The following is a 19,715-nucleotide window of genomic DNA, read 5'->3' as shown; positions in this document are numbered from 1 at the left end:
CATGAAAAAAAATCTGAAAGGTTTACGGGGCTGATATTTATGAGTGTGTGCGGACATATACTCTACTGAATGCCATTCTACTTGTGAAAACTATTTAGCCAACTTGCTTTGTACAAACAAATTATGTTTTGTTCATATAGATTATACCTCTCTGCTTCTTAAGATTTTGGCAGATGGATCTCAGATGCTCATCTCAAATCATGACCATTAAAACAATCTACGTGGTTAGATACCTCTTATAAAACACATTTTCCTTGGATTTGAACCAAACCTTTAATGTCTTATGAACATTTGTTAGTTTCCTGGTCTAGTAAGTTAAAACTTTACAGGTGGGAGTGGTTTGAATTTGGTGAGAACTCTCCTGTGGTATCTGGGTTGGACGTGTCTGCGTCATCTTTTTGTCTGATTTTATTTAAATAACTCAGCCGCTAACGAACAGGTGCTTGAAAACAATTCAGCACATTTCCCTTTGTGTCCTCTCACTTGTTAGTCAGAGCAGATGGGAAGAGTTCACGGCCTCAGGTAATTCACACACCACCTTCCCTTTGTGTCCTCTGACATCTCCAATCACAACTGTCACCTGAGTGTTCTCATTTTTCACTATGACGTCATTTAACCCTGTTAGCAGAAGATGTAGTTCGGAGTCTGGCATTAAAAAATCTAGACATTCAAACAATGCAAGAAAACCAGTTCTGTAGCTTCTGCAGCCCTGACCGCCTCAGGTGCTTCATCTCCGGCTGAAATGCTTTCAGGTTCAGCTATGACTCAACAGTTTATATGAAGCTCTCGGTGTGATTCATTTTTCCAGGTATTTAACTCACGCCTACGCCGTGCAGCCCTGGGGCGCTATCAGACGGCTGCAGTTTGTCGTTACAGGACAAGTGGATCACGCAGAGACGATGGCAGAGTGTGTTGTAAAAAAAATACTTAGTGTCAGCTTTATAACCATGTTTGAATAACCAGTCATTTTCAAATCATTGTCAAAACACACAGATTTTATGACTCAACAGCCCCCGAAATAAAACACCCACAATGCCGTTCTGTTCAATAAACCTTTTTTTAATCTCAACAGCAAGTTAGCTTATGTGTGGTCAACATCAATGAAGGTAAATATAAAACTGTATTTCTATTGATAGATTGATGTTTGTGTTTTATCAGCAGGAGGTGAAATTATGATACTCTGAGACACGTCCACTAGAATCTTCATGACTTGAGTCTTCAACTAGAGAAATATTGCTATAATACTTTTAAATGGCATACACTGATTGACCAACAAGAAAAAAAGCACAGTAGAGATGCTGACAGAGAAGCTCCAGAACTCCACACGGTGGGTTGTACAGGGAAACTTCTGAGGGACTTTGGTTTTGTACCTTTGTAAAACCTGGCTCTACTTAACTTTCAGAAACAAAACAAAAAAGTACAGAAAAGAAAGACGTGATCATAATAAAATAAACAATAAAAGGGTCCGAGCAGAAATAATGGTTGTATTTAAAATCTTAAATTTAGATTGAAAATACCAAAAAGTAAAAGGCACACTGAACACTTCACGTTCAACACAAAATTAACCTCGGTGCAACTTGTACTGAAGATTCACTACATCCCTAAAATTGGTACAAAGAACACTCATCGACGGAGAAGTGTTTCTCTCTCTTGGATAAAAATCAACAATCAGATAAAGTGTTTCTATGTCTGGTCTTTCTTTGAAAGAAATCTGTTTTGTGTCCATTATTGGTGGGGAAGAGAGAGGGGAAAAGGTGTTTCCTACAGATTGTGGTTTGTTTCATCTGCCAGGAAACGGCAGAGCAACACAAACCTTTTCCATCTCCAACGCCGTCACCTCCTCTCTCCCCGCTATATCTCTCCTCCCCCCTCGTTGTCAAAGTGCTCCAGTATTCAACTTCCAAAGATCATCCTGTAGCTGTTCTAGCCCGACCATTGACAAATAAAATGAAAAGAAAACAATCATCAAAAAATATTCATGTTAAGGCGAAATCCACCCTTTAATTCTCTGACACTGTCACGTATTTACAATGATTCTATGTTGGACCTGCCTAACACGGTTCTTTACTTCTGTCTGACCCACAGACTGGGTTTGAGCTTCTTGTCACATATGATCATATAAAAACATACATCTAGCCGGCTGGTTAGTACATTTCAGAGGTGGAATATCATGAGACCTGTTGTGTAACATGTCTTGTGGCTACAGTCTGGTACATGTAGGCCATTGTTCCAGGAGTTATTAGCATCTGTGACAGATAAACATCAGAGCTGCATGGTGACTTACAAAGTCATCTGTTCTTACATCCACAGGGCATTACAAGAAAATTCCAGAAATACCTCAACGTGATACTGTATGATCTAATAGATCAGTTGTCCTCAGGAGTGAATACACAGTTCTGATAATCAATGCATTGGTTATCATCTTTTATGCGTTAGTACCAAAACTTGACAGAATTGTGTTTTTCTTTGTCTTAAACTAAATATGTTCTGAGACTGTTGCTCAAAGCCACCAGTCTAAATTAGTTGTATTGCCGCCACACAAATTTTGATTAATTACCTCTAATAAGTAATAAGTTTTAAGTTTTCACCCTTTTCTGTTGTTTTTTTTATGTGGGTTTTATTGTGAACAGAATTACACAAAAACTACAGCACAGATTTCCATGAAACATGGAGGAAGGATATAGTATGGGTCAGGGGAAAAACCTATTTAAATTTGATGCTAATCCAATTTTTTATCTCTGGCATCGAGAAATGGCGTGTCTCTTAAACTATTTAACCTGTTTGGTTTTTGGGCCTTGGGATTTTCTCCACTGATTCCACTTCTGGTTTGGCACATCTACGAATAAAGAGGCAGATCCAGATTTTTTTTTTTTAAACTTTCATTAACATTGCGAGATTTCAACATTTTCACTGATCTCCCAGGGATTCATGGATCTTGATGAAAAAAAATCTGACATATTCCGGGTACTTATATCAATCAGTGTTTGTAATTTGGTGCAACCTGACAAAATATAAAGGATCTGTCGGGCCTAGGTGGTAGTATGAGCTCTACTGAGTTTTCTGACATCTTATTTTTGATCAAGACAAAAACATCCCTGATCGGTTGTGAAACAGTGTTGAAAGCATTTTAGGGTGGATTTTTCCTTATATTCTTGCACAGGACTGCAACCACAGTTGGTCCATTTTTTCTAACCATCATTAAAAACTAATAAGAACCACATCTGTACTTTAAAGAGTCTGATGTGAGCTGTAAGAGAGATGTGAGCTGTGGGAGCTATGTAGACAAACTCTTTCACGCTTTAACCCATGACCACTAAAGGTCACGCACTCTGATGGCAGATGGTCACAGTCAAACAATATCATCTCCACTCTCTGACGTTCACTGTCCCGTTATACCAATGACATTTTTTTTTTTTTTTTAAATCGACATTTGTCAGAGAAAATACATCTGTGCACTTCAAGTAGATTGAACACTACGTAAAAAAACAAAAAACAATCTCTCGTCTTGCTGCTGGCGTGCTGTCAGCCAAAGAGCGGCGGTGGTGAGACAATCGTCAAAATCCAGTGTCAGGCAACCGATGATGTTCTCTTTGTCTCACAGCGGCCACAACATCAGAGAGGAGACATTCTTTTATTAAATCTAATGCAGGGAATCTTTACGGGGTCATTCCATAATTACAAACACGTTTCATCATTAAAACAACACAGAGGCATGACCGGAGCACTGACGATGTAAACCAGAATTCATCATAAGCTACAACTGTGTGCTGAGGGAAAACACAGTCTGTGCTATTTTGAATGGAGGAGTCGGTACAGTGTTCGTCTTCTTCAGTAATGACTACAAATGATGTGATGGATGCAGAAAGATTTGAAGTCTGAATTGTGCAAACAAACAATAGTCTCACACGCACTCACATTACACACACACATTCATACAACTGTCTCCAGGCTCGTCCCTCCAGGCCGAGCGAGGGACAGATTATCTCCTGGTTACATCATCAGCTCAAGTGATGTCACTGCTGACGACTCAGAGGTCCCGGGAACCAATCAGAGCTGGCTGTACAGGTGAGGCTTCCATTCATAATCCCTTGACATTAAGGATTAATATTGCTTCAGTATTGCCACAAAATAGAATAATATCAACTGTCTAACACCGCAACTTCTCAACCAAACACGTGTGATTACGTCAGCCCTCATTTATCAGGCGTGCGCATGACCCACAATTCAACTGTTAAAACAGACAGACACGCGTCCACTGTTAAAAACTGGTAAAATGATCCTCTTGCATTTTGTGTCATGAAACCTGGCATCGTGTGTGTGCAGTCGGATGGAAAGGAGGAGACTCAGATCAGTAGTGTAAGAAATAAATCAGGATCAGTAGTTACAAGTTACAAAAACCACGAAGAAAACAAACAAAACAACTGTATTATTTATGTCACATAGCTGACAAACGACTGCTGCTGTATCTATTATTTTTCATAAGTTTAGTTTAACTGTAAATATAGCTTGGAAAGAGTTTATCACTGTTAAAAGCACAAATGTAGCTAAAGCTCAACAAATGGTGCATCACTCACCAGCGCCCAGCATGTTTATTAGTTCTGTAAGTGAATGACAAACTTAGATACCAGTGGATTTCTGCAGGAACACTCTAAATGTTAGTGTTGAAACTTATGCATGATTGCTATGTGAGCTGGTGCACTCACATTAGTGTAAAGTTATTTTCAAAAGTGAGACTTTTAACACTTGAATTTGTGGTGATATCCATGGTACCATGATAAATGAGGGCGATTTTCTCTACATCACTTTTTTAATCTACTGTAATAATAAAAAATGCACAAAAGTGTTTTGAGATGTGTGTAGATGTGGTGTCCTATTTTAAATACAAACAGCACTGCCAGCCATTGTGCTTTTGGTTGCCAGTCGGTCTGAAATAAGTTCACTTTCAAACCATTAGTAGGTGAAATGCTGTACTCCAGGATGTGCAGCATTCCGCCCCCCCCTCGTCGGGCTGCATGGCGCAGTCCTCACAGGTGGCACAATGTCCTTGGCAACAGAGTCAGCTTGGCGAAGCTCACGCTGCGCCACGTATCGGACCCGTTCCTGCCTCACAGGGCTGATGAGAACAAGAACAGAGGAGCAGAAGGAGAAAGGGAGGTAGGCTAAGGAAGGATTTTGGTAGAAATGTTGTCTGAGGTTCATCACAACTAAGAAATTAAGTTTGTATTAGTCATACAAAAATTAACACCTTTCCTTCCCTGTTGCTACTCTTATGGCCTCCACTTATATCTCCATTCTGTCTGGTTCAATGCTAGGTAGGTTCTCATTGCTTAATACCGCTTTGTATTAACCCCCTCAGCTGGCATTAGTTAACCAGTACGAAGCCATGCTGGGAGTCCACAGTCTCCATCATCTCACTGTCCAGGAGAGAGCTTTGCAGCTCGGGCAAGTTCAGGCAGTCTGACTGCCCCGGACCAGCAAAACCCCCACCAGCAGCTCCGGCCTCAGCCTCTCCTGGAGCAAGGACCAGCGTGGAGGGGTCCAGCGGGAACTCATACTGCTCCGGGTGAAGAGCCTCAGTGGAAGGGCCAATGGCCTGCTGCTCACAGCATGTGGCGTAGCTGAAGCCCAGGCCACTGGCAGAGGCTTCATGAGGTTGGTGAAGCTGGTGGTGGAGGTGAGACGCAGTGGGAAGGTGCTGGGTGTAATGGTGGTGGCTCATGTAGGGGTCATAAACCAGGCCCTTGCCCGGTTCCATCATGGGGCTCAAGCTGAGGGGGTGGCTGAAAGGAGGCGAGGTCTGAGGACTGCCCGGCTGCTGGGGCTGAGGCTGATGCGCGGCTGAAATGGCGGGGCCCTGCGGGGAACTCAGAGATGCTGCTAGGTCCAGGGCAGGGCTGCCTGTCGGGTACGACCCTTCAGCTATCTGCATCTGGTTGAAATAGGTCTGCAGCCCCATGCCCTGTGACTGCTGCTGCAGGTACATCCTCTTCTGGTTCAGTCTGCGGGGAGAGCAATAGAGCTTTACATTGCACTAACATCAAGATAACACAACTAAGAAAGAGACCATTAAAAACTTCATGCATAAGCACTCATGGGCAAGATTTAGAATGATAATGGATTGGGAAACTGAAATGCTGAATTCAAACATGGTTTTTCCTGCATGTTTTGCAAAAGTCGAGGTTCCAAGACTAATGAATTGCTACCACAATCATAATTTTGTTCCATGATTGAAAAACATCTGGTGTGCTATTTGAAGGTTGGAGAACCTACGAAAATATCTAGCTTCTTAGCTACATCCATATAAAATAGAGGCAGAAAATGATGTCAGCAGGAAGCATGCATCAAAACAAACACAAAATAACGTCTGATAAAAAATTTGAAAAATGAACACAAACTCTGAATGAATTACTTGAAACAAAATGGCATTTCAAGTCTGATTCCATAGCCAGGCAACTGTGGCCCTGACACAGAGTTTCGTCCCCGACTGAAAATCCTTGGCTCTTGGTGTAGAACAGTTTACGACTCTTCTTGTTTGGATTTATTCGAAATTGCCTCAATTCAAGAGAAGATCATGTATTGAATATCTAAGAAACAATGTGTGGTGCAGAAGTTTACAGTGTGGTTTACCTGTGTTCCTGCAGCTGTTGCTCTAAACTTCGAGGAGTCTCCTTACAGAAAAGTTGGCAGCTAGCAGGACTGTTAGCGAGGACGCTAGCCTTCTGGGCAGAAGAGAGATCGGGACTTATTACTGAACTCAGGATAACTACCATGGTAACTGGATACGAGCTGTCATAACTGTTACATCATGGCAGAGCTGATTATCCTTAAATTTCCAAATGATATCACTGAATATTTTGCAAATCAAGGCTTGATAAGATAAGTCTATATCATAGCATGAATTTGCATCACTGAGTATAGTCATAAAGAGTGAGTGTTAGACTGTACCTGAAGTCTATGAGTGAGGTATTGTGTCTCCAAACTCTGTCTGCGGGACAGGAGAGGCGGCTGTGGCGCGCCTTGGTATAAAGCTAGGCCCTCCTGCTGCTTGGATGCCTCACCCTTTGATCAGACACATAAAGCGTTAGAACATGGGGTGCGTGTGCCCATTTGTGTGCCCATGCACACATGCTCAAGGGCACATGTATCCCAGATCTCCTGCAGGTTAATAAAGCTGTGTCAGGGTCTGGGTGCTTCCTCATGTGGTCTAACCGAATTATCCCTTTTGTCTCCTGCCTAAATGTCTGTGTGGTGACTGATCAGCCAGATGCTTTTCTCTAAATGGCATGCACCGCAGGGATTACACATTAGTAAAATGAAATGAAAGCAAATTAAATGGATGATGGGGACTGAGCATCATAACCCACAAGAGCTGTGTTATTGCAATATAAAAGATGGACAAGAGGAAAACAACTGGATCTTGTCTGCTTCTACGATAGCGTTGTGTTTGGTTTTTTTGCTGGGGGGGGGGTTGCGGATCTTTCCTCGAATGGTTCCTGTTGCAGAGTGTGCATCATTTTGTGTACATGTGTGTCCGTCTTTGTGCGATTTGCAGCTTTGCCTATTGAGTACCAGGCACTACTATGGGTATGTCTGACTGACTTCAACAATGGCTGCATTCACTTTGGCCTAGGCTCTAGGCTCCAGGCCCCAGGGGGACGGGAGACAGTAAACAAGCTACAATTGGCTGCCTCTCCTGATGTTACACAACAGCCTGGGTGCTTGCATTTTTTTTCCTGGGTAACATGGGATGAGGATAGTGGAGGGACTGTGGCCGAGAACAGGATTTGGTTGGTTGGGAATAGAAAGATTTTGAATGTGTGTGTATGGGTGATTATGCAGTAGGACTAACCTCCAGGAGGTTGTGCAAGTGGTGCTGTGGTCCCAGGGGCCCCATGATGGCCCCTTCCCCAGAGCCCATCTGCTCCACCAGCATCTGTACTTTGTTCAGCTCCAGGATGCCTTTGGTCCTCGCCAAGTTCTGGAGATGCTGACGAAATGCCACCAGACCTGCGAGCACAAACAAATCCCCACAAAACAGAGTCACTATGGATTGTTACAGCTGATCAATAGAATCATTTTTCTCTTCACAACAGGAAGTCAGAGGGTCTAACAGAGTCAGACCAAATACTCATTGATGTTAGCTGGTCGACCGGTTAGCACATTTCCAATCTGACAATGTGACTGGATGTACGTCATACGAGTGTCTGTGGGCGTTTGTGTGCATGTGACAGTATCTGCCTCTGTGTGTGTGTGTATTTGTGTGCAATACTAAGTAGCTCTGATAAGACCCATCCAGTGGTGACGAGCTGTATCTGTGAACGATAGGACCTGACTCACTGCAATGGTGGGAGTTATTTAAAACCGGAGTCAGCTGTCTGACGCAAAAGAATCCACCGCATCAACACTCTCCAAAGAGGATTATGAAAAATAAATAAATAAATAACTGCAAATACCAACTGGGAACACAGTGCAGTGCTGTCAATGCAGAGCTAGAGAGGTAAAGCATGTTTTTTAAGCCCTAATTATAGTTTCTACTTTGCACAGGTGATTTGGAACCAGCAGGCACATAATAATGCAGCTGTAGATGGGGGAAATGTGGAGATAGATGGAGACTGTTTCATGTTTTCATCTTATAGTTTAGACCCTCTTTCTCTCTGACGTGGAGCAGAGACAGAGCTGGCCTGCCACACACTGAAACTTTGGGAAGAGAAAGAAAAGCAAGACGGAGAATGAGCTGTAGAGAGAGAGAAGGAGAGTGTGTGAAAATGAAGAGGGAAAGAGGGAGAGGGGGAGATATGTGGGCTGAAACCTTCAAATATCTGTATGTGATTCATATGGTGAATCATCACCGCCGTCACAGGAGAGGAGGAAGAGACAGGGGAAAAAAGTGTGTGAAAGAGAGGAGGGGGAGCAAATAGGAGGGTGGGAATGAGGCACTTTTATCTAGAAGACAGCATATACGTCTGTGTGTGTGTGTGTGTGTGTGTGTGTGTGAGCAGCTGCAGCAGGGGTGTTGCGTCTGTGTCATGAGAAAAAGCTCTTCTTCTTCTCTGGTGCTGCATGGATCAGCGCGTGGTGACTGAGCTGAAGGAGATCTGTGTGTCGGATCAGTGGTTAAATCAACGCTTGCATACACAACTGATCAGACATATCAAAGCATCTCTCTCTGGCTGCAATAGCTGTGTAGATGTAGCAACGGGAATAATAATAATATCTTGTAACTGCTTTGCACTATGATTTATTGAGGTTTTTGAAAGAACACTGCACCGACCATTGCCCATCCATAGGTTAGAAGTCAGGTTAGGCTTTCTGCACTTGAGAAGTTAATTCTTAAAACTTTCTCTATGCCACATCGAATTTAACTGTATAAACCAAAGTATATCAGTTCAGCTAGAAAACCAGTGTGTGACCTGAACCAGAGATAAGTATAATGCAAAATGGATTAGCCAATTAAAATGATAATTAATGTAATTTCTTATTACCTCCACCAAGGAGGTAATGTTTTCGTCTGCGTTGGTTTATTTGTCTGACTTTCAGCAGGATTTTGAAAAAAACAACTGGAGAGATTACCATGAAACTTGGTGGAAGGATGCGGTATGGATCAAGGAAGAAGCCATTCAATTTGGTGCAAATTCAAATCAGGATCCAGGAATTCTTTTTATCACTTTTTTTAACATCATGAGATGTTTTTTCAACAATTTCACTGATTTGTCAGAGAATATAATTAATGGATCTTAACGAAATATCAGGCATGTTTAGGAGAGTTTGAGATATTTGGTGCAGTTCTAAATTGATTTAAATGTGATTTCAAAGAGGGACATAAGGGGGTATGTGCTCTACTCAGTGACATCCTAGTTTATGTTTAATATACATGCCGCTGCTGATTAGGCAACACTGCTGTCACACCCACCAAATGAGAGACATGTTCCTCGAAGCCTGTTGTATATGTTCCAAGCAAATATGTTGTTGCACCAGGAAACCATAGCAAAATGGTGCCAAATGTTTGAGAATGGATGTGCCCCAGGCAGAGATGAGAGGAGGGCTACAGAGGTCGGGTGAGTTCACTTCTTTATAACTGTACTCCATCAACATTTAAATTTTAACTAAGGCACAAAAGACAATGATTGTTGGGACATTAAATGAGGTGATTGATCAGATTTTGCACATTACTATCTGGCTTCATGCTACTTTTATTTTTTTTATACTATGTAGTGCCCACCAAACACACCTTGGTGTTTAAACTTTGTGTAGTTCCACTTTAAGATGGATTTATCTCAGTTGGTGGGGAACTTAACCATCTTTTAATTTTACAGCCTCACATCATCTCATCCATTAAGCTGCAGGGAAAATAAGATGTCACATAACACAAGCAGCAAGACTTTCTTTTAAGTAAGTAGAATGGCCTTGTGCATATTGAGGTCGACCCTCAAATGGAGTGTCTGGGTTTATAGAGGAAGATACTTAACCCATTATAGAGTCAGTGTTGTCCAAGTGCCTTAACAGAGGAGGGTGATTAGGGTATAGAGACAGAAATAATGAACCCTGGTGATTCTGACCTTGGGTGAGGGAGGTGTCGGAGGCACGGCGTCCTTCTCTAAAGCTGATAGGGGATCGGTTGTGCGTCTCCCTGTGCTGGGAAGTCAGGGCTGCCATTGCTGGATTGGCGGGCCGAGTGCTCAGGAACGGCGTAGGAGTGACACCAGGGGCGGAGCTGGCCGGCACCATTTCACAGAGAGAGGGGGGATCCTCAAGTAGACCAAGGTCACTCTGCATGGAGCCCATGTCGTAGCCGATGTCTGAGTCCACGCTACCCATGGAAGGGTTGTGGCCTAGAGTGAATAATTTACCTAAAGGAGAAAATGTTTGGATCCAGACAGCAGCTTCGTGTTAGCACTGGATGCATGTGACAGAGAATAAATATGTGTGTTTCATCGGCAGATATTAGACCTTGGTTTGGCTGGTTGGTGACCTCAGAGAGAGTGTGTCGCCGCTGGCCGAACCGAGCCGTCTGATAGGCCATGAGCAAGTGGGGCGGATCATCCTCTGTGTCGGGCTCCTCAGTCTCTATGCCCTCATCGATAGACATCTCCATCATGTTGCTAGGCGACGAGGTGGAGGACTTGCGGAGGACAGTGGGGGGAGGCAAGGGGTCCAGCAGACAGCCATTCACCTGGATAGAGATAGATAGATAGAGAGAGAGAGAGAGAGAACAATAACCTTTCATTCAGTATTGACTGTGTCAGGAAGAAAATGAAGCAAGACACATTGAGTTGTGAGATCAGGCATCTTAACAACATAAACATGGCACAAACTCATACAAACACACATAATATTCATTATTCACACTTGACCAATTGGACAGAAGACGGGGACCACCATACTGAGAACGAGGGTTCAATTAGGGGGGACGTAGGAATGCAGGAACAGGAAACGAGCTCTGACTGAAAGTGCTGTGTGACTGACACACACATGCATGCACACAAAAGACAAAAAACACACATTTATACAAGCACAAAGATCATCTGCATGAGTTGCTGCAGTAACCGGAAAGCCTGGTGTTGCTCTAGAAAGAGCAGCTTTGCCCAGTTCCCCATCTGCTTTCTGTAGTGTGCTGGGATAGGAATGCTGTTACTCAACTGACACAAACACACAAACACACACACACTGAGGGCAAGGGGTGGAAAGCGGCATTGAGAAACAGTTGATGACAAGTGGTGGGATGATGAGGGGAAAGAGAAGTTATGGGATGAAGAAGAAAAGAAGAAAAAGAAAAGGGCAAACAAACAGGAGAGGGAAAACGACTAAGGCCAAAACTAAAAAAACAAGAAAAGATGAGCTGTTGGCTGACGGGCAGGAAGTCACAGCGGTGAGATCACTGGAGCAGTGCGGCAGCTTCCCGTCCATGTGTGTTCACTCAGCTCCACATTAGGTCACATCATCATCACAGGACCAGCTTACATAACCATGGTCCATTCATGCAGATAACAAGCACTCTGTCTCGGCTCTGTTCTGCGTACCAGACAGACACATGCACACACTAAACAACATACACAGCACTCTTTAATGGAGCCTGGACAGCTGGTAGGAGAAGAAACCGTTAAGAATGATTCTGCATGGATGCGTTTGTCTGTGCAAGTGTGTTTACGGGTGTTTAGCCCTGCAGGTGTGTGAGTCTGTCAACTGTGTTCTGTAATAATCGGTCAGATCAACAACAGGCCTGGAGGAAAAGGTCTCTGGTTGGCACAGATAAACAGAGAGAGAGAGAGAGAGGGAGAGGAAGAACACACTGCATGTGTGTGTGTCCAGGAGCCGTGCAGGATGGGCAGCTGTCCTGTCTGATGTGAGTGCTGCCTGAGGGCTTACATAAGAGGGCAAGTCAGCTGCACTATGGCAGGTTGACAGAGACACTGGAAACCTTAGAGGGGTCTGGCGTGCACAGACACAGGCGTGCACACAAACATTCCTGATTCACAGTGAGTGGGTACGCTTATCACAGCGAATCACTGTCAACCTTATCGGGATAATTTATTCAGGACATACTTGTGCAAGCTTATAATGACCATAGTAAGTACAACTTCTATAAACGGAAGTCAGGGGACGAACACACCAACAACAAAAAGCATGCTTGTGTCTGAGGGTCCTCCTTTACTCTTTGCTATTGGACCTACTTTTGGCGTGTTCATGTCCTCCACCATGAAATTCTGCTCCAGGGGTGAGGCAGTCTGGGGGAAGGTGAAAGCTTCAGAGGAGGCTTGAGGCACAGCGGGGGAGCGCAGTAGACGAACACCCTGCGGGAGCAAACCCACCTGGGCTGATGCACTGGTCGACTGCAGAGAGGAAGAAAAGCAGAGGCTGTGAGGACTGGAGTCTGACACTTCATCAAAAAAACCGTCTCCACTTCACAGACAGTCCTCAACAATAATACAATCATGATCAAATTGTGCCGGTGAGGGAAATGAAAGACAAATTGCACAAAGTCGGTAAGAAGAGAGAGTGGGCAAAGAAAATAAAATGATGAATCATGTAACAGAGGGAGAAGCATTAAGATCAAGGCTGGGCGGTAAAGGCAGGTGAAGACTGGACCTGTCTGGACAAATATATTAATGTGTCCGTCTATTTGTTTGTCCCTGCGTGCAGGTGTGAATAACGGCGCTTTGATCAGGGTGGCATGGAGGATAATCTCTGTATACTTTATTCAGACCCCCTTCAACGTCTGAATGCCCACAGTTACCTTGGCGACGGTCTGTTCGGCGATGGTGCTGGGCCGGCGCTGGCGGGCGTCAAGTCGCTGTTCAACGGGGAAGCTGCAGCGATGGGCCTTGAGCCGCTCCACCAGCAGGTAGTAGATAGCAGCAAAGTGGTTGTAGCTTTTGTTCTGCAGAGACTGGAGGATGACAGACAACATAAACGATAGTGTCTGTGACTGAAGTCACTATCCAGGCACACCTTCCATTCACGTGATTTGACTGTGACAGCTCTTGCGATATGCTCAGATAATTCTTTAATTAATTCATTAATTCCTGTGTGAAAATGGGTTATTGTGGCAGAGATTAGACAAAAATGCAATAAATATAGGGTTTTAAAATAAAATGCAACACAGAGAAGATAGTGCAGATAAATATCAGTCTCAACATTTCACTGATACAGAGCTAAAGATACAAGTGTTGAAAAAATGACAGACAGAATCTCTCACAGACAAAGCAGTGCAAAAATGATATGCATTTATGTTTACATTTTATGTTATTTATGATAAAGTTTTTGTTAAACTGCAAAAACTGTAAAAAAAAATCTAGCCTCAATTACATTTCTATTTCATAAGGGTTTGATTATGTATTCTGTGGAATAATTGCATATTTTTCTTTAATACATATATAGGCCAATATATTGGTATTTGAATTTGTTTACTACCTAATAACAGTACTGCCCCACAAAATCGAGCTTTAAACATAGCATTGTGTAATGGTGTTTATTCAGTCAATGGACATATTTCATTTTTTCCAATCAGAGCCAACAAACTTCATATATATATATATATATATATATAACACGCTTAGCAATAAATGCAAAAATAGAAATTCATCAGTACAAATATGTATTTAAAAACCTGTGTAGATCTAAACCTACCATACATAGAAAAATATTACACTAAACCTTCCCTAACCATGTACAGACTAATACCAAGCACTATTATTGTCTGTTAAGAGTTACACACAGGTCCTAAAGATTAGTTTTAAGATTTTGCTTATTTGTACTTTTTGTTATTGTCTTTTCTTATCTTCCTTCTTTTACTGTTCTTATCTTGGGTTGTGGCTCATGGGTGACGCAGTTTCTTTAACCATTAACAAACAATTTGATAAACAGTAGTGTTTAGTAATAGATGTAAAAGTGGCATTAAATTGACCCAAGTAAAGTACATGCACCTCAAAATTCAACTACACTACTTTGAGCAATGTTATTTCCTCCATTAGCTGGTCATGTTAGCAGTTAATAATATTCTGAAGTGAAAGTGAGATTAAGGCACAAGGGAGGCCCATGTCTGGGATTGCTCAGGGCCCCATACCAATTGGTATGTTGCTGCATTACACTGCTGGACACTGTGTTCTGCATATTTAGACTGATCCATAGCCACTGTCCCCATCTTCTTAACACGATCAAGCTTTGACCTTTAAAGGGATAGTTCACCCATAAATGAAAATGCACTCATTATCTACTCACCACTATGCTGATGGAGGAGTGGGTGAAGTGTTTGAGTCCACAAAACACATTTGGGTTTCAGGGGTAAGCAACCAAATCCAATACTATTGAAGTAAATGTTGACCACTTCTTCAAAGTAAAATAACAACAGAAAAAAGACCATAAAAGGCCTCCATTACTGCTCCTGTGGTGTCTCCCAATCATCTGTAGGCCCTGACATTAAAGACTCGAAATGGCATCATTTACACTATTTGTTTTTGCCTCAATGTCCTCTGATATCCTCCTCTGGAGCCTTGTTCGCTTGGATCACAGCTGTTTACCCCTGAAACTCCAAAAGTGTTTTGTGGACTCAAACACTTCACCCACCCCTCTGTCTGCATAGTGGTGAGTAGATAATGAATAATTATAATTCATCCCCTTTTGAATTAATAAAGCAGACTCCTGCCTCCAGCTTCGTCCTCACCTCTATGGTCTTGTGCTGGTCTATGCCGAGGCTGTGCATCAGGCGAAGGACCTGCTCGCTGTACTCTCCCACACCTGACTCGCCCTCGGCAGACAGGGGCTGTTGGTACAGGATGGGCCTCTGCACTGGAACATCAAGAGCCATCCACTTGTGCTCCTTGATTTGGGCCACAGACAGACGCTTTGACGGGTCCAGGACCAACATCCTGCGGATCAGGTGCTCACAGTCTGCGAGGATTGGAGAGTACAATCATAAAAGACCTGACGACATTTTTATATCCCCTCATATTTCAGACCACAACATTTTTTTAAACGTAAGAGGAAGCTCATGTTTGATGACGCTGAGAACTTGTATAAGCTGTGATGAAGCAAATTAAGCCACAAACCACCATGTCCTTGTCAAAGCAGCCCGCAGGAAATGGAGCAGAAATAACACTTTTGAGCTTAAAATCCTCTAAATTCTTTTCTTAGTTTGTTCTGTCATCACTTTCTGAGCAGCATGTCTTCTTTCTGCTGTGCTCCCCTCCTAATGAGAACTCCTCACCTCTAGTTCGTGGTTAGATGAGTTTGACGTCAGACACAGCTGGGTTCTTAACAGGATTACAGTTCCCCTGGCTGTGCCGCTTCGGCCTGCCTGCACCCCTACTGCCTGCACTGCATTCCTGCCTGCCACACACCATCCTTACCCATATACCCTGCTGCTGAAAGTAAAACAGATGTGTTTTTTCTGAATAATTCAACTCAAGTCAAAAAATTACTTGTCTACTGCTTGTCTTCATGTCCTGTCTTCCAAACGACCTGGCTGCCACCCTCAACTCCCTGCTGCACATTCTTCCCAGCTGCCCTGCTGATCTACTAACGTCAGCTAACATCACATTTTTCCACCTCGTGGCTAGAGGTTCGGCCATTTTTTTCCCTGATTATGGAGCATAACAAGCATGACCTTCACTGCAATTCCACCCCATGCTGTAGCATCTTAGCAACTTGTGCAGCTGCAACTTGCTTCAATTACAATACAGTACATTACGCTACAATTTGTTTTAACCCAGACGTTACTCAGGCTCTGCGTTGCTGCAGCTGTGTTTATAGCAACATTCGAGGCTGTGCACATTTTTCAGAGTTACTAACCACCGGGGAAGGTTGGACTATGTAGAGGGGGCCAACACTACATAACCGTCTGGCTGATTGATTGGCACACTGTTCTTAGCCAGTACATTACACCACCATGACTCAACCACAGAACCATCCCAGTTAACACTTGTCCAAGTGGTGTAGAGTTGCACCAAGTTTGCCGCTGCAGTTCTATGAGGAGGAAGAGCAGAGAGTGGGTACTAAGGCTGACTTCATGTTATCCATTTCACTGATTTTATCACCGGATCTTAAAAATAACAAGAGATAGCCAATACATAAAAATGTAATAAGAGTATTAAGGCCATATGAGGGAAAAAAAATCTAAAATTTAGATAATAAAGTTGGAACATAATGAGAATAAAAAATAAAAACGTTATTTTGCAAATAAGCAGGAAGGAGAACCTGTTTTCGCCGGAGTTCCACTACTTCTGGATTCAAAATCTTGAACCAATCTCATGGTTTTTTGGCAACTATGAGACCTCTTTAAATATCATGCAGATGTAACCAATGAAAACCTTAAAGTTGGTTATTACCAAAGATTCGCTCCTCCATGCGGGCGGCAGGCTGATCTTCTTATATTTCCCCTCTAAAATTATACAAATCCTATAATTACAACTTTATTGTCTTAATATTATGAATTTACTCCTGTAAATTTATGACATTATTCAGTACAGATATTACGACTTATTTCTTGAAATCGGAAATATTTCGTTCCCTTTCTGTGGCCCTAATACTCTGTCGTAAAAATGTAACCATCATTAAGATAAAGCAACACAATCTGCTACTCAATGCTTTCACCAGAATAATAAAACAACTCCTGGGTGTTGTTCCAGTGACTGAGATTGGAACTGAAAAATATAAGAGAATACTGGTTTATGCTCTGACCTGAAGTTTGGAGTGAGCTTCGGCTACAGATGTCAGGCACATAGAGATAGACACACACAGAGGATTCAGACTCAGGGATTTGGTTGTTTGTTGTTTGTTGTTCGAGAGAACGTGAACATGATTACTGACTCTAGGCTATTCTGTACTGCTGCCTACCAGGCTTGTGCAATGTGTGTGTCCAGTACGAGGAACAAGAGCAAATGAGATGGACTGTTCCCGGAGAAAGAAGAAATCGGTACACTCTGTTCTCCTTGTTCAGGGAATAGGGGCTGGACTGGGGGTCGGGGGGGTGGGGTGTTGAGTGTCAGTCTGGCCAAGGAGCTGACATTACACTCCTACATTCCCCTTATGTCTTAATTGTTTCAAGGTCCTGAACAGAAGAAAAAAGGAAAAATAAAGAAATCTGGTCGACTCGCTCACCACACCCCCTGTGTAGAAAGTGCCACAGACTTGCAGATGGGATACAGAGAAACAAGACGAGAGTAACAGACAGGGCCACAGACGTACGGGAAGATGTCTCACAGACAGAGTGTGAGTCAGACAGACAGAGACAGACAGGATCTCCTCAGAGAGATAGACAGGCGAGCTGCTGGAAGGCTCCACTGGCTCTTCCCCAGGTTACATAAACAGCTCCAGCTCTGGACTTAATCTGATGCCAGCTAGCAAGCACAGTTGCGAACAGCAGGGCTGCTTTTGAGACAAGTTAGCCAACCTGACTAACTCTGCAGCAAGCACGCACACACACACTGATTACACAGGACAATGGCAGAGTGTCTCTTCCTGTATCCTCTTCAAATCAGCATAATGCTCTCTCATTAATGAAATGACCCCTCAACTGATCGCAGCCATAAGAGAGGCTGCCAGTGAACATTCAACATTATGGTGACTGAAAAAGGAAACGTGTGATCTATTCCTGAGTGCAGCAATATCCCTCACAGGAATGTTTAATGCAATTAATGCCTCAGAATGTCTACATACCATAAGGGAAAAAAACTGGAGGATTTCTCACAAATGCACTGCATGTGTGTGCGTTTACAGGAATGTGAAGAACTAAGGAGTGGGAGATGACACCGTCTCCTCGTTTTATTTTGCCTCCAATTTCCCAGAAAGAATTAGCTCATCTCAACTTACCTTCAGTCATGAAGTAGGGGATGCGAAACCTTCCTTCTAGGACTCGCTGTCTGAGCACAGGCAGCGTGGGCCCGTCGAAGGGCAATGCACCACAGACCAGCACGTACAGCACCACCCCCATACTCTGTGAATATATCAAGGTCAGAGCAGGAGCTGAGACGAATCTTAGATCAATGAATCAATCACTCACAGATTGTACACACAAATACATTCTGTATGAATGGTCTTTCATACAGAAATAAATGTAGTAAATGATTGCAGTATATAGTAGGCAGTAAGCTGTGGTTGGGAGATTGCACTTAACATCCTCACAGCACCGTACGACATGAAGAAAATCTGCTGACTTCATACTGAATACATAGATTAAATATTAAAAAAGTCATAAATAAAAGTTGTATTGTGACAAAAAAAATCTCAAGGAAGGAACTAGGGTCTGACATAAATTCAATACATGTATCACTGTAGATGTTTAAATCCTAATGTGAACTGTTTTCTACTTTATGCAAACACTCATCTTACCCATATATCAAGCTGCGGGCCCTCATACTGTTGTCCCTCGAAAACCTCAGGAGCAGCGTAAGGCGGGCTGCCGCACCACGTGGCTAGGGGCTCGCCGGGCTGGAAGAAGTTTCCAAACCCGAAATCTACATGAGACAAAAAAACATCAGCGGTAAGTCGGTTAATGGGAAGTGTGTTGAAACAGTCAAGGTTCTTCCAGAGTGTGATAAGTGACCACAGCAGTTTCTGCAAAGACACTACCTCTAACTGTAAATATGTCCTGTGACTGCAAAAAGGGGAAGAGGTTACAGTTATAGTATAGCTGTAGAAGAGTAATGGCTTCTTAAATTATTTACAGCAACAGTGGCGACAGAAAGAAAATGAAAAGAGGGTCTAGGTGCATGACAAACTAGGAATCAAACCACAGACATGCTGCTCAGGGCATTTAGCGCCCACGTGGTGTGTGTACCCTGAACATTCCGCTATCAGGTCACCCCATGACAGAGTTTCTCCATGGGGTCGCAGGTTTCGCATAACGCAACATGTGAGCCGCATATTTTTACATTGAGGAATTAGGCCTTAGCATGAGGTAACCTCCCCTGGAGAGTGACATGAGGTCATTAATGCTATGTTCTGATTGGCTCCCTGTAGAAACCACTAAACCTCTGAATTTAAGTCTTTAGAGGAGTATGACACACACACACAGGCACACACACACACACACACACACACACACACACACACACACACACACACACACACACACACACACACACACACACACACACACACACACACACGTCTGCCTTTCATTAAAATCCAACTACTAGCTGCAGTGATATCTGCCAAATCACAGTCAACTTGCGTGTCTGCAATCTCTCACCCCACCCCCCCTTTTTTCTTGTTCGTTCATA

General features: G+C 43.1%; 1 protein-coding gene across 4 annotated transcripts in view; it reads right to left on the bottom strand.

The window, feature by feature from the left end:
* Positions 1 to 1,038: 1,038 nt before the first annotated feature.
* sik2b (salt-inducible kinase 2b) overlaps positions 1,039 to 19,715 on the bottom strand; it is a 45,298-nt gene continuing 26,621 nt past the window's right edge. For 2 of the 4 annotated variants that reach the window (XM_020088511.2, XM_069534911.1), the window contains 11 exons: positions 18,823 to 18,947; positions 18,304 to 18,427; positions 15,158 to 15,384; positions 13,232 to 13,384; positions 12,669 to 12,827; positions 10,948 to 11,170; positions 10,557 to 10,847; positions 7,850 to 8,007; positions 6,946 to 7,059; positions 6,628 to 6,716; positions 1,039 to 5,999 (listed from right to left, as the gene is read on the bottom strand). In XM_020088511.2, coding sequence (XP_019944070.2) covers positions 5,363 to 5,999; positions 6,628 to 6,716; positions 6,946 to 7,059; positions 7,850 to 8,007; positions 10,557 to 10,847; positions 10,948 to 11,170; positions 12,669 to 12,827; positions 13,232 to 13,384; positions 15,158 to 15,384; positions 18,304 to 18,427; positions 18,823 to 18,947 — 2,300 coding nt within the window. In that variant the 3' untranslated portion in view covers positions 1,039 to 5,362. Of the gene's footprint in view, positions 6,000 to 6,627; positions 6,720 to 6,945; positions 7,060 to 7,849; positions 8,008 to 10,556; positions 10,848 to 10,947; positions 11,171 to 12,668; positions 12,828 to 13,231; positions 13,385 to 15,157; positions 15,385 to 18,303; positions 18,428 to 18,822; positions 18,948 to 19,715 lie in introns of all 4 variants that reach the window. The other 2 variants (XM_020088510.2, XM_069534910.1) reach the window with 1 other exon arrangement.

Source organism: Paralichthys olivaceus, chromosome 11, assembly GCF_024713975.1.
Source record: "Paralichthys olivaceus isolate ysfri-2021 chromosome 11, ASM2471397v2, whole genome shotgun sequence".
NCBI lineage: Eukaryota > Metazoa > Chordata > Actinopteri > Pleuronectiformes > Paralichthyidae > Paralichthys > Paralichthys olivaceus.
This window is presented reverse-complemented; position numbering and strand designations above follow the sequence as displayed.